Below are 13,932 nucleotides of genomic sequence, written 5' to 3'. Positions count from 1 at the left end.
ATAACAAGATTCCAATAAGTTCAGTGATTTATATTTCTTGTATTTTTGTCTTTCCTTGAGCCATGGAAAAACCATTGCTTCGTTCCGTTTCCCATTTTAATCTTATCCATTCTAATAATGAACTCGGTGGGTTGTTATCATCACATGCAGTTTGCACTTGAGTGCGACAGGTGTTCCATAACACATCATTGACGAAACACAATAAAGTAGATCGACTCGATTATTGGGAACCTTCCATAGCTCACGTGTGAGGGGCTCTGCTACAAAGCATGCTGAATGTGTCGATTCGCAATCCGGTAGGGAAATTTAGGGAACTTTCCCGGCTTGCATATGCTAATGGGTAAATAGTGGCTTAGCGCAGAACAGGTTAATGTAGATGTGCTATACGAGGCGGCAATTTCTCAGTTGCGATGACATAAAAAAAATAGAATAAAGTCGTTTATTGAGCAGATATTGATTAGATTAACATCAATGGTGCTGCTTAGTCGATCCTCGAATTGATTCAGTGCGACAAACTGAACTAATGCCGGTCTGGTTTCGAACCTATCTAAAGCCATAAGTACGTTATTCGGCATAAGCAAAAATATTTTTTAATCCAATCAATCAGTAAGTACAGGTAATAATTACTAAGACGGGTAGTTTTTGCAAGTAATGCTCTATTTCCCATGTTCATCGTATATTCTGATTGATCATAATTCTTACTGGAGCGTGTGAAATATCTGTCACACTAAGTGCAATTCAGCACCATTGAGTGATAGCATTGTTCAGTCGCAACTGTGAGACTATACTCCCTGCATAATTGAATAGTTACTCGCATTTACTACACCATTTTAGCGGTAGTGGCAGCGTGGGAAACTAAACTTTATAGATGGGATAAATCACTACAGTTGTTAAGACCTTACATTATAAATTTATTTAATTTATCTTACAACTTATTTTCTACGAGTTCGATTGAAATTTCACTTTGAATAGAGAAGTTCTCTCTTAACAAATGCAAGTAAGCAGTGATCAACGGTTGCCAATTGATATACATATTCATCAGTTTAAAATTACGAAGAAAAAGAACGACTTTCCTCTCAATCCTGATGGCATTCAATCTTCAAGTGATGATAAATGGGATTTATTCTTAATTTGAACTAATAGTAACTGAAGCAGCAATCAGTAGCATAATTTTCTGTTTTTTTGTATTTATATTGAAAAATAATATGAGGAAGTTCTTTACTTATAAAACCAAGCTTCAAAATCTTTAGAATAACATCGTGTCCTTTATTGAACAAAAATCGATCTTAAAAATAACCTGAGAGCGTTATCTGCACTTCACCGATTCCGTTTCAGTCTAAAGGCCAAACTGGCGAACAGAGCAACATGCAGTACAACAATCCACGCCAGCAGTCCGTACACGTCCATCGTGAAACTGTTTTCCTCCATGTCGAAACTCTCCAAAACTTGCTCACCTTGCTAAAATAGCAAAACTTCTCACACGGAATGTTTTCCCTCCCGAAGCCGTAGATCGCTTGCATGGCGCCCTCGAACGCGTACCGAAAGTAGCCCACGTACGTGAACGGCACCAGAAAGCTGAACATCTCTCGAAACCGCACGAAGAAACCGCAAAAGATTAGCATCGGTATGACCGAGCAGGGCACGCAGAATACGCTGAGCTGTGAATGGAACAAACGATTTAAGCATTGAATCGATCTTCAAGTCATTAGATGGCATTACCTCCAAAGTCAGCGAACTTCCGGCAAGCAGTCCCGTTAGTTGAGCAATCCACGAAAGAAGGATGCAGATACCCCACAGCATTACCAAGCGTTCAGATTCCATCGGTTGTGATGTCATGTAGTAGGCACTTAGCAGGAACAGGGTTGGTCCCAGAATCTGGTTGTGTGAAAACGTGAAATCATTGTTTGACCATAAGGAAAATAAAGGTGTGCTCACGTGTATTTGAGCACATATGAATCAATAAGTGAAAAGTAGTAAGTCCGTTCAAACGTAGGAAAAATATTTCCCAGTGAGATCATTCCAGATCTCAGAGGAGAAGAATGCGGTATTCACTGCGATTCCCAACATCGTCTCTATTGTTCAACCTGTTTGTCTGCCATATGCTCTCGTTAGGCATTGCTGTTTTTTGCCTCCATCGATGCAAAAATTTCAATAGAAATACCGTCCCCGAGCGATTCATATCTACACGACGAAGTCTTATTTTCCGCTCCAAATTACTTGGATGAGAATTGGAATTTTTGTAACCGAAGTTCATGAAACGAGTCAACCTAACGTCAATTATGGCTATCGAGGTATACCTTTTAAATTATACTCACCAAAAAAGGGAAGTCCGCAACAAGCTTCGAGAAGAAATAGGCAGTTAACGAGTACCAATTGTTCATTCGTTCTCTTATGAATACTGATGTCTCTAATGGAACTGAAATCGTCAAACAAAAAGGACTTAAAATTTCGTACTAGATTCAAGATCAAGTTACTCACATGTCATTACCAGTGGCATGGAGTTGGCGAAGTACAAAAATATTAAGAAGAAAAACAGGCATGACGCATTGCTTAGCACCTTGGAACCATCGTTTCCCACTTTCCAGAAAACCAATCCAATCAGCAACCCAACCAGCAGGTGTACCAAAATTCGCATCTTCATCAACTGCATATCTCTGAACGTGCACAATGTTGTCCTCTTGGTGAGTAAAATAAACTGGTCCCACTGCGAAATCGGATACTGCCTGTACGCACTTTCCGAACTGTCGGAGCTCCCACAATCACTTCCAACCAACATCGAATCTTTTTCACTCGTGCTAACACACTCATTCACGTTCTTCCCCACCAACGAATACTCTTCCTTGCACTTTTCAATCAACTTCACCAAGGTCCCGTCATGCTTCATACTCGCCACTTCCAATGCATAATCCGCCCGGTTGTAGTAATTCGGACATTCGAACCCGCTCTCCTTCAGTGTTGACACGAGCCCGTTCAGCGGGCCTTTATAAATGCAGCACCCCTCCGACAGGACCATCAAATCGTCGAACATCTGCAGAATACTGGAACTCGGTTGATGAATCACGCAAACCATACAGCGCCCGCTCAGGGCCAGATCCTTCAGGTGGGCGATCACCTGCATGGCAGCGATGATGTCCAGCCCGCTGGTCGGCTCGTCGAAGAACATAATCTTCGGGTTCGAGATCAACTCCAACCCTATGGAGAGCCGTTTCTTCTCACCGCCGGAAATGGCGTGGACCGGATTGTTGGCACATTTTTGCAGTCCCAGCAGTTTGATGGTATCGTTAACGGTTTTGGACTTGACAACACTGGATACGGATTTCGGCAGTTTGAGCTCTGCAGCGAACTCCAAGCTCTCTCGAAGCGTTAGGTTTCCCAACATGCTGACATCCTGTGAGGTGTACGTCACTTCCCGGCGGTATTTGTCCTGGTTGATGATGCTTCCGTTGACTAGATTTCCCAGACACGTTTTTAACTCTGAAATGTGCGGATGTTATAGAAGTTGAAATTAGGGCGATCGTATGTCAACTTACTTGAAACCGCTAAGAATGTTCAGCAAAGTAGATTTTCCCGCACCAGACGGTCCAAGAATCCCAGTCAATCGCCCAGACTGGAAACAGCCTCCTACATCACGCAGCAGATGTTTGTCCTTCCCATCGTTGTCTTTGACGACGTAGGAAATCTTTCGGAAGCTCAAACAGGTAGTCCGCTTCAAATCTTCCTTCGGGGCGTCAATTTGGATCGCAGTGTTGTTCTCCATATTGGCAAAGGGATCGAGAATGGTCGCTTCTTACTCGTGATGGTGCTACAGCGAAACGCTCTCAGTGGAGCCGAGTGCGCGCAGCATCCCGCTACGGTGTTGACTAAGACGCGAATGATCGCCGTTTGTGCTTGCGACGTTCACCCGGTCAAAGGTGAAGTGGAGCAATTGATATCGATGTAGTAAACAAAGCGATGGGTTAGGGCGTTTTTGCTGATGTTCTACCTGATAGGGAAGACGAGAGAGAACAATTTGATAAGATATAATCATACAAGCTCATAGTGTGCTGAACACAATCTCGATTAGCATGGAAAAATAAGACTAACTTCGTATTTTTATTGACAATATGTACAAGCCCTACTGGGACATTGCTATCTCACAACTAAGCGTTTATTGAGAACTTGGTCGAGCATACACAATATACTTGTATGCATAATTATCAACTTCAAGGTGGCTAAGCCAATTTATTCCAATATATTCGAAATTCGTATAACATGTGCTTAGCATGATGATGGTTTTGACGTAGGACTACGTCTGTCTTTTCTGTATTGGGGTACACTTTACGATTACGAAAATCGGGGACCGTCACGAAAATATGATAGACTTTAAACATTAATATCTCAGCCGTTTCTCGATGGATTTTTTTTTTTGACCATTCGATCTAGGATGAGTCAAAGCTTCTTTGTATTTATTTGAAAATACTGGAATACTATTTATTATCGATAATTAATAAAAAGTTTAGAAATAGGTCAACCAACCAATCACGTACATGCATCACTAGCACAGACATCAAAAATCAATCACATGCGGGTTTGGATCTAATCCTCAGTTTGAACAAGATTTTACGCAGAGCAGACGCATCAAAGCGATCGCAGCGGAGCGGACACAGCATCACAGAGGCGCTAATGACATTTTCAAAGGAAATCCATCGCATTGGTGGTGGTGCTCGATGTGTTGCTGCAGATCATTCAACCTCAACGAACCAGAATTTCATATGAAGAAAAGGTTGACCATAAAAATAGCACTGTGGCGATCCCGCACCGCCAGTGCCGATGCTGAAAATTTATTACAAATTGTGGTGTCAGTTAGTTATTGGAAAGGTGCATTGGGAAATTAAATTTGGTTCTTCTCAACCAACATTCTACGGAAAGAAAGAGTTGATTGCGAAAATGGACTGTTTCGGTGGCATCGGGTTTGGCGTGGTAGTTTGGTTGCTGTTAGTGATTCCATCCATTCAAATTCACTAAATCATCTCCCTCCGACGCGCTATCAAATTCGCTATTTACGATTGAGTTTTGCACTTTGAAAAAAGATTATTTCGGATAGTCAGATCAACCTTCTTTTGTATAAAATCGATGAAGACGCTATCTTAGTGGAAACTATCTACAGCAACCACCCATCGGCGAACGTCGCTCGGACAGACAGATGGCAAGAGATAATAATTGGTAATATGGAGAAACTTCGTCTTGAGTGAAATTTCTGCTGTTATTCCTCGTAACAATACACATCTAAAATAAACTACATCTCGTAACCAAATTCAGAATCGAGAAAATTTCCATAGGATTCTTAGAATTTGTCATTCTCCGAATGGTCCGTTGACTGCAAAATCCCGATCGAAATGGCTTCCGGACTAAGCTAGAGAGAGCGGTTCGACTATTCAGCAATGCAGCGGAGCGGACACAGCAGCACGGAGTGAAAAAATATTTCAACTTTTGGAGGCTTAGCGAAAAATCATCAAGTGGCGGTCGGACAGTTGCAACGCAAGGTGTCGGCAAGTGATTGAATAAGTTAGTTTTTGGACAGAAGGCGCATTGGAAAAAGAAAATTGGTTCTTCTCAGGACCAACATTTTATGAAAAGAAAGAGCTAATTGCGAAAATGGACTGTTTCGGTGGCATCGGGTTTGGCGTGGTAGCTTGGTTGCTGTTAGTGATCCCATCCATTCAAATTTATTGCATCATCTCCCTCCGACGCGCTATCAAATTCGCTATTTACGATTGAGTTTTGTACTTCGAAGAAAGTTTATTTCGTATAGTCGGATCAACCTTCTTTTGTATAAAATCAATGAAGACGCCACCTCTGTGGAAACTATCTACAGCAACCACCCATCGGTGAACGTCGCTCGGACAGACAGATGCCAAAAGATAATGTTTGGTAATATGAAGAAACTTCGTCTTGAGTCAAATTTATGTTGTTACTCTTCACAACAATACGCGTCTTAGATAACCAACAGCTCATAACCAAATTCGGAATCTTGCGAGAAAATTTCATAAGATTCTTAGAATTTGTCATTCTCCGAAAGGTCCGTTGTCTGCTGCGTTATCCCGATCAAAATGGCTCACACGCGTCAAAAAGCAGCTTTCTTATATCTAATGAAGTTATTCCATTAGCCCCGCCCCTTCATTAATCGTTATGAGTGCACATTTTATTTACACCCATATTAGATCACAAAGGGGCGGGGCTAAAGGGCTAAATTTATTAAATACAAGAAAGCTGCTATTCGGCGCGCGCGAGCCGTTTCGATCGGGATCCGGTTCGACATTCGATGCAGCGGAGCGGACACAGCAGCACGAAGGCGGTCGGACAATTTCAACGCAAGGTACTGTCAAGCGTTTGGATGCAGTTAGTTATTGGAAAGACGCATTGGGAAAAGAAAATTGGTTCTTCTCTGGACCAGTATTTTATGGAAAGAAAGAGTTAATTGCGAAAATGGATTGTTTCGGCGGCATCGGGTTTTGCATGGTAGCTTGGTTGCTGTTAGTGATTCCACCCGTTCAAATTAATTGCATCATCTCCCTCCGCCGCGCTATCAAATTTGCTAGTTACGATTGAGTTTTGCACTTTAAAGAAAGTTCATATCGGATTGTCGGATCAACCTTCTTTTGTATGCATAAAGACTTTTTTGGAGGACACCATCCTCAAAAATGGCCGGAATAAAGGAGAAATAAGCAGAATCAGAAGTGGCGTGAAACAAAACACAAATATATTTATATGCAACGTTTGGTCTTCGCCCGCGATGTAAGCGTTCGTGGCAAAGTAAGGATTGTGATGTCCCCGACTGAAAGCCAGTCGAGTGGCTTCAGCGGCCAATGAGTCATGTTAATACCACGGTTAGAGACTCAAAGTCCATCCAACTGGGAACAACTATTCGACTTCTTGATTCAGTTGGCCTCCGAGCAGTTTGCTCATTGTTAATAAAACGACACAAATTATTATGGCAAATACTATCAATTTCGAATAGCTACGTAGTCCTACGTCACCTTTGCGTACAACCCGATTGGGCTGCACCTTTGAGTTTTTTATTTACCCGACGTTTCGACACGAGGATTGTGTCTTTTTCAAGGGGAAAATATTGTTGTTGTTTGTCGTCGTATGTTTAGTCTAACTTGCACCGTCTGTTTGTCTAATTGTCCGTACATGACTTCGGAAGCACTGTTATCAATTTTCATTTTTTTTCCTAGCTAATAGCGCAATTTTTTTTATTTTCTTATTATTTTTAAGAATTTTAAAGAAAATTTGCGCCATTAGCTTGGTAAAAAATTAAAATTGATAACAGTGCTCCAGTTCATGGACAATTAGACAAACAGACGTGTAGACTAAACATATGACGACAAACAACAATATTTTCCCTTGAAAAGACATAACTCGTGTTTCGAAACGTCGGTAAATGAAAACCTGTTGTAATAAGTGCAAGACTGAGTAGCCGTTCAATAAATGAAATTCAATCTTATTTCGGCAACATACGCGATCTATTTCGTGGGAGGGCCGTTTGGCCGAGTCCCGTCTGCGAATGCTACTATGCCGAAAGTTGTTTGGCCGACTATACCATTTGGCCGAACAGACCAATTGGCCGAAAGGGTCGTTTCATTAGGCCGGAAGGGTCATTAGGCCGAAAGGGTCGTTTGGCCGAAAGAGTCGTATGGCTGAAAGAGTCGTTTGGACGAATGGTCATTTGAGAACTACTCTTTTCTCTGTGAAAAGTAAGTAGTGCGAAGTGGGTAGTGAGACGTTTCACTACTCACTTTACGCTTCTCACTTTTTACAGCGATAAGTGATAAATGAGTAGTGAGTTGTGAGACGTCTCACTTTTCTTTTTTCTCTTCTCACTGTAGAAAGTAAGAAGCGCGAAGTGAAGAGTGAGACGTCTCATTACTCACTCCACCCTTCTCATTTTTTACAGGAGAAGTGAGAAATGAGGAGTTCTCACTTCTCACTGTAAAAAGTGAGTAGAACGAAGTGGGTAGTGAGACTTTCTCACTTTCCCAATGACCTTTTCAGTAAAATGTCCTATTCGGCCAAATGACGCTTACGGCCAAACGACTCTTTCGGCCAAATGATACTTTCGGATAAATGACCCTACTTTACTACACTCAAAATAATTGTCACTTAATTTCCACTATAAAAATCAAGTAGGTTTTAAAAATCTACAGTTATGACGACCTTACTTGTGTCTAATAAAACTTACTCACATGTCATATGCATACCACAAAGAAATGTAGTGAAATTTAAATGAAAACGTAGAAAAGAATACCTATATTCTTTTCTAGTGAATACTACTTGTCAGGAATGTATGAATAACATATGAGTGGAGTACTCAGACCGAAGTCTATGTTTTGCATCAATCGCTAATTAAAAATTGTGCAGAAACATCATGAGAGCAATTTACAAAATTGAGACTTTGAGTATGAAATAAATATTTCATAACTTTATTTTTGGTCCAGTCCGCCTCTACTGGACGGGAATTATTATCACTCACACGAGTATTGCGCAAACTATTATTTCAATTCACTTAAAATCTATGTGTTTGTTGAAATTTCAATTCAATTGAATTTAATTACATTTTTTAGTGAATTGAGAGCAGTGAGTACCATCACTAACAAATCATTTAATTTCTATAAACGAAACTAGATGGAAAATATCCGCATATGTTTTCATGTAACTCTTTAGTTAAAATTATTTTGAGTGTACTTAAATGACCCGTTCCGCCAAACGACCCTTTCGACCAAAATGATCCTATCGACCAAACGACCCTTTCGATCAAATGACTTTAGGCCAGATGGGTTTCGGCCAAACGACCCTTAACCATCTATTTGAGATTCAAATTTGCATTCAATAGAATCTCTGAACCACGCAATTCTAGTTAACAGGACAATGATAAATTTGAATTTTGATTTTAACCAGACTAAGGTTCATTTCAAGTATCAGCCAATCACTAATGAAAATAATTATTTAAGTTTTTTTTTGCGGGGTGTCTGAGACGAGTTTGATACTTTCTATTTAATTCCACCACGTTTTGTTATCTTTCCAGATACGTATTTCGACCCCAACTGTGAGGTCGTCTTCAGTGTCTTGTACTTGACTCGACTTGTCGATAGTCCAGTCAAGTACGAGATACTGAAGACGGCCTCACAGTTGAGGTCGAAATTCGTATCTGGAAAGATAACAAAACGTGGTGGAGCTAAATAGAAAGTACTAAACTCGTCTTAGACAGTCACTGATTAATCTTAGCAGGTAAAGATTCTCAATGTAGCTTATCCCTCGTCTTCCATATGTTTGTGTTAAAGTTTAATAAAATATAATTATTTGAGAACAAACTTGTAGTAACTAAAAATATTTGAAATAATTTGCATACAATCTCCATGTAATTTTTATTATTACAATTGTTCGAAACACAATTTATGACACCCGTAGGTCATGTTTATAATCTACAGTTCAGCTCGCTAACCCTCTACCAATGAAACATCGCGTCGCGTCGGTAGTTGAACGTGTTTTGCATGTTAATAAGCAATCCAGTATGAAACAGTTTACAAGATTAGTTTAATAATTACATTGCTTCTCAAGGTTAAATCGATTATTGTTCCACTCTGGTCCTCTGATACAGAGCATTTGATCCACGCGAATTTCTCGTTGGCGTCTTGGCATTTGTATAGTGAAAACCGCCGAATAAACAAGTTCATACACCTGACCAGCGTTTGTAAGATTTTCTTTCGGTGTAAGAACCTACCAAAATCTGTATGATAACAGGTAATATGCCAATTACTACATTCTGATACAAATATTGTATAAGACTTTACATGTTTTGTTTGAATATCTAGCAAATTTTGCATATGCCTAGTACAGATTGGTAGGATCTTATACAGAATTGTAAGAAAATCTAACGTCCGCTGATTGGATCTATTACCAATTCATTTATATTTTTACAATTGAAATATCTTTTATAAAAGCTTTTATAGGCCTTTTTAACTTCTTTTAGTACTTTTAACGCATTTAGCCTTACCAAGGCATAAACTGCATTATATTTGTGAAATGTTTTCAATAATTGAAAATATAAAAAGTCCACTTTTGTCCCAATTCCTATTTTACCACCGCAAAATTCACCAGGGATATTATTCTGGATATTACTGTAACAAAATTATCTCGATTTTGATCCATATTTCAGTCCCGGCCTGCATAATTTGATTACGAAATCACGGTAAATAGGTATCGAAACAAATTTTTGAGGAGAATCAGATTTGTTTTTCCTTGTTAAGCAGCATGGTACTTAGTTTGCCTAAACTAGGTCAAAACTCTTCATCCGAGATTTGTCTAGCCAAAATCGACGAACGAGAATAAGGGTAGGGTAGGATTACATGATTAGTTTACTAAAACATTGCCTTTCAAGGAAATGTTGTTTTTATTTTCTGTTCCGCCACTCATTACGATTATTGATACCGGACTTGCTTATCTGAAGGCCCGCGCAGCTGCATTGTTTACTCTAATCAAATGTGATAAGAGTATCGGATAGATGGATGGTCAGCTACTTTACTACTATAAGTGAAGTCTTAGTTTTTTGTTTATACTCGATTACTAAGCCAATGTTACACCCCTTCAGTATCTTTTTCTTATCTCTCAATCGGCCATCATCCAAGCTAAAATTTAGCTCACTTGAACCAAACTTTAATTCTTCAAACTACGCACTTATTTGCTTCAAAATTAACTCACTTAGAAAGGATATCACCACACAAACCGCCTCATGAATAAATGTCCATCGCCTCCCCACCACTACAAAGCACCATCAAAATGTGTCATTCGTCGTCAATCCGAGGCGCAATCGCAATCCTCATCGATGGCAATCGCTCGAAATTTGAACACTGATAAGGATTCGACTGGAAATCACTTGAAACTCATGCAGGTGGTTGGTTAACAAGCGCGCACTCAAGCTTTCTCCACAAACCCTCCGCATCCGCAACACCCCGAAATATCACTTTTCAAGTGAAACAGAAACACAGCAACGGGACCGAATGGCCTGAAGCGTACCGCACGAATTAAGCCCGGGCTGGAAAGGCGAAGGCGCAACTGAACGTCTGCACTGAGCAAGAGAGTAAACGAGAGTGAATTAATTGAATCAATTTACGGTCGCTGCAAGACACGGCCCTACTGACTGGCCGTTCGAACTTCGAAAATGTGCGTTCGATCCAAGACTTGATAGGATGGACCCGGTCACGAACACTGGACCTGCAGGAGGGAATCCTAAGCTCTCTCACATCTATGCAGGCAGATTCTGTTGGTCTAGGTTTTGAGAGAATTTGCCATATGAAGTCGTGTGTTGACTGCACTGCAGTCCACTGAAAGAGCTATTTCCAAGCGTGCTTAAGTGACCTGCGTTTAGTTGTGTAAATGTGCAATCTATAACTGCTCTTGCACCCATGTCACTGCATTTACTACAAAGTGCGTTTCTGTGGGGTATTTGCAGCTAAGCGCATTCAACTCATTTGAACTGAAAATAAGTTGAACACGTTTAAATTTCAATTTAATGAAACTGATCATCCCATCAACTGTAAACCAAACATTAGAGCAGTAACACCGAAGATCATACTCTGCAAATAAAAAACAACCTCAGAACACCAGTACCGAAGAGGTTTGGACGCTTAATTTATTTGTGTAGAATGGAAGTCTTGAACTATGCGAGCCAAGAGAAGTTTGAAGCAAAGAGAATATGCTCAGCTCAAACAGCGTTTACTGTGCAGGGCGGGTATAGCAGGTAAGAAAGTTATCCACGCTAAGCTTTTTGCTCCATGAATGCAAAATGGATTGGGTCCATAATGTGTTTTATTTGGATGGTCTTTTTTGTTTTTTCAGTATACCTTTTTTGCCTACACAAAAGTGTTTGTATGCTGTTCAATTTATGTCGAATATGACCTTTAACGATAATAAGTTGTCCCGACGAAAAAAATTTAAAAAATAAAAGAAAATTCAGATGTTGTTTGTAATGCTGTAGAAGTTCGAGTTAAATAAGAAGTCAACCCTTGAAAATAAAACTTTTTTTCTGTGATCACGTAAGTAGATATTTTATTTATAGATTGATTTATAAAATCACATTTTAATGTATAAATTTCTACTATCGATTAAATTGATTCATGATAAACATGATACAGTTTTGTAAAACATTCTGAGCGTGTTGCGAAAAAAGTATTCCATTGCAATGTTCGTGTGTGCAAGGAAAAAAAATTGAAGAAAGGTTCATGTGCTCAATAAGTCATACACAAAAAGATGCCAGACCTCAGATGAGCTTGCGCGAAAGGCACGCGATATTATCGTTTCGGATCCAGTTGAAATCAATCTTTCGCGTTGGGAATTTACCAAATTACATTATGCTTCATGCATTGATTACCAAAGAAATCTCCTTATCAATAAATAATTATTTCCATCCCAGCCCTGTGAGCTAGTGCATTATCTTCGATTGAAATTAATTGATCATGAAGTTTATCTTACCAGCAATGGAGTTAAATGCCTTTACATTTCCATTTATTTGCCCTATAATCTTATAGTGGAAGTAAATAGAATAGTGAAGTCTTTTAACTCTGTAACATTACTCTTAAGACGCTCCCCAATCAACACAAAATCGTATATGATGCAACATAAGATGCTAAAGTGGAGGCGATATACGTACATGTTGTATGGGGATGTACCTATATGGCCTCCACTTTAGCATCTTATGTGACATCATATACGATCTTGTGTTGTCTGGGTCAATAATACTTAATCGTAATACTAATGTGAAACCAAGTCCTGGTGTTAGGTGGGACGCCAAACAGCCCTGACACGACGGCCCTCCGACGAGACAGGAGGTTTGCGCAGGCCCAATAAGCCGCCTAGAAAACCAATCATTACGAACAATATAAGAGATAATGCGACTCGATATAATCGGCAAAGACCTAGGCGACGAATACAGGATCACGATTGGAAGCTTGGAACATGGAATTGCAAGTCGCTAGGTTTCGCAGGTTGCGACAGGATGATCTACGATGAATTACATCCCCGCAACTTCGACGTCGTGGCGCTGCAGGAGATTTGCTGGACAGGACAGAAAGTGTGGAAAAGCGGGCATCGAGCGGCTACCTTCTACCAAAGCTGTGGCACCACCAACGAGCTGGGAACCGGCTTCATAGTGCTGGGTAAGATGCGCCAACGCGTGATTGGGTGGCAGCCAATCAACGCAAGGATGTGCAAGCTGAGGATTAAAGGCCGTTTCTTCAACTATAGCATCATCAACGTGCACTGCCCACACGAAGGGAGACCCGACGACGAGAAAGAAGCGTTCTACGCACAGCTGGAGCAGACATACGATGGATGCCCACTGCGGGACGTTAAAATCGTCATCGGTGACATGAACGCACAGGTAGGAAGGGAGGAAATGTATAGACCGGTCATCGGACCGGATAGTCTGCACACCGTATCGAATGACAACGGCCAACGATGCATAAACTTTGCAGCTTCCCGCGGAATTGTAGTCCGAAGCACCTTCTTTCCCCGCAAAAATCTCCACAAGGCCACATGGAGATCACCTAACCAAGAAACGGAAAACCAAATCGATCACGTTCTAATCGACGGTAAATTCTTCTCCGACATCACGAATGTCCGCACTTACCGCAGTGCGAATATTGAATTCGACCACTACCTCGTTGCAGTATGTCTGCGCTCAAAACTCTCGACAGTGTACAACACGCGTCGTAATGGTCCGCCGTGGCTTAACATTGGGCGGCTACAAGACGGTAGACTAACCCAAGACTACGTGCAGCATGTGGAAATGGCACTTCCAACGGAAGCGCAGCAAGGCGCAGCGTCTCTTGAAGATGGCTGGAGAGATATTCGATCCGCCATTGGTAGCACCGCAACCGCTGCACTAGGCACGGTGCC

The 13,932-nt window shown here is 40.7% G+C and overlaps 1 protein-coding gene across 1 annotated transcript; it reads right to left on the bottom strand.

Annotated features, from left to right (window-relative positions):
• Positions 1–1,257: 1,257 nt before the first annotated feature.
• LOC134203944 (ATP-binding cassette sub-family G member 1-like) lies at positions 1,258–11,206 on the bottom strand. The gene is given in 8 exon segments (XM_062678780.1): positions 1,258–1,442; positions 1,445–1,658; positions 1,720–1,875; positions 2,316–2,416; positions 2,479–3,452; positions 3,454–3,474; positions 3,531–3,982; positions 10,738–11,206. Coding segments are annotated over 7 exon segments (1,818 nt in total). The 5' UTR covers positions 3,758–3,982; positions 10,738–11,206; the 3' UTR covers positions 1,258–1,317.
• Positions 11,207–13,932: the final 2,726 nt, after the last annotated feature.

The sequence above is a fragment of the Armigeres subalbatus genome, unplaced genomic scaffold, assembly GCF_024139115.2.
Source record: "Armigeres subalbatus isolate Guangzhou_Male unplaced genomic scaffold, GZ_Asu_2 Contig297, whole genome shotgun sequence".
NCBI classification, from domain to species: Eukaryota; Metazoa; Arthropoda; class Insecta; order Diptera; family Culicidae; genus Armigeres; species Armigeres subalbatus.
Note: the sequence above shows the minus strand (reverse complement) of the source record. Positions and strands in the feature narration are given on the sequence as shown.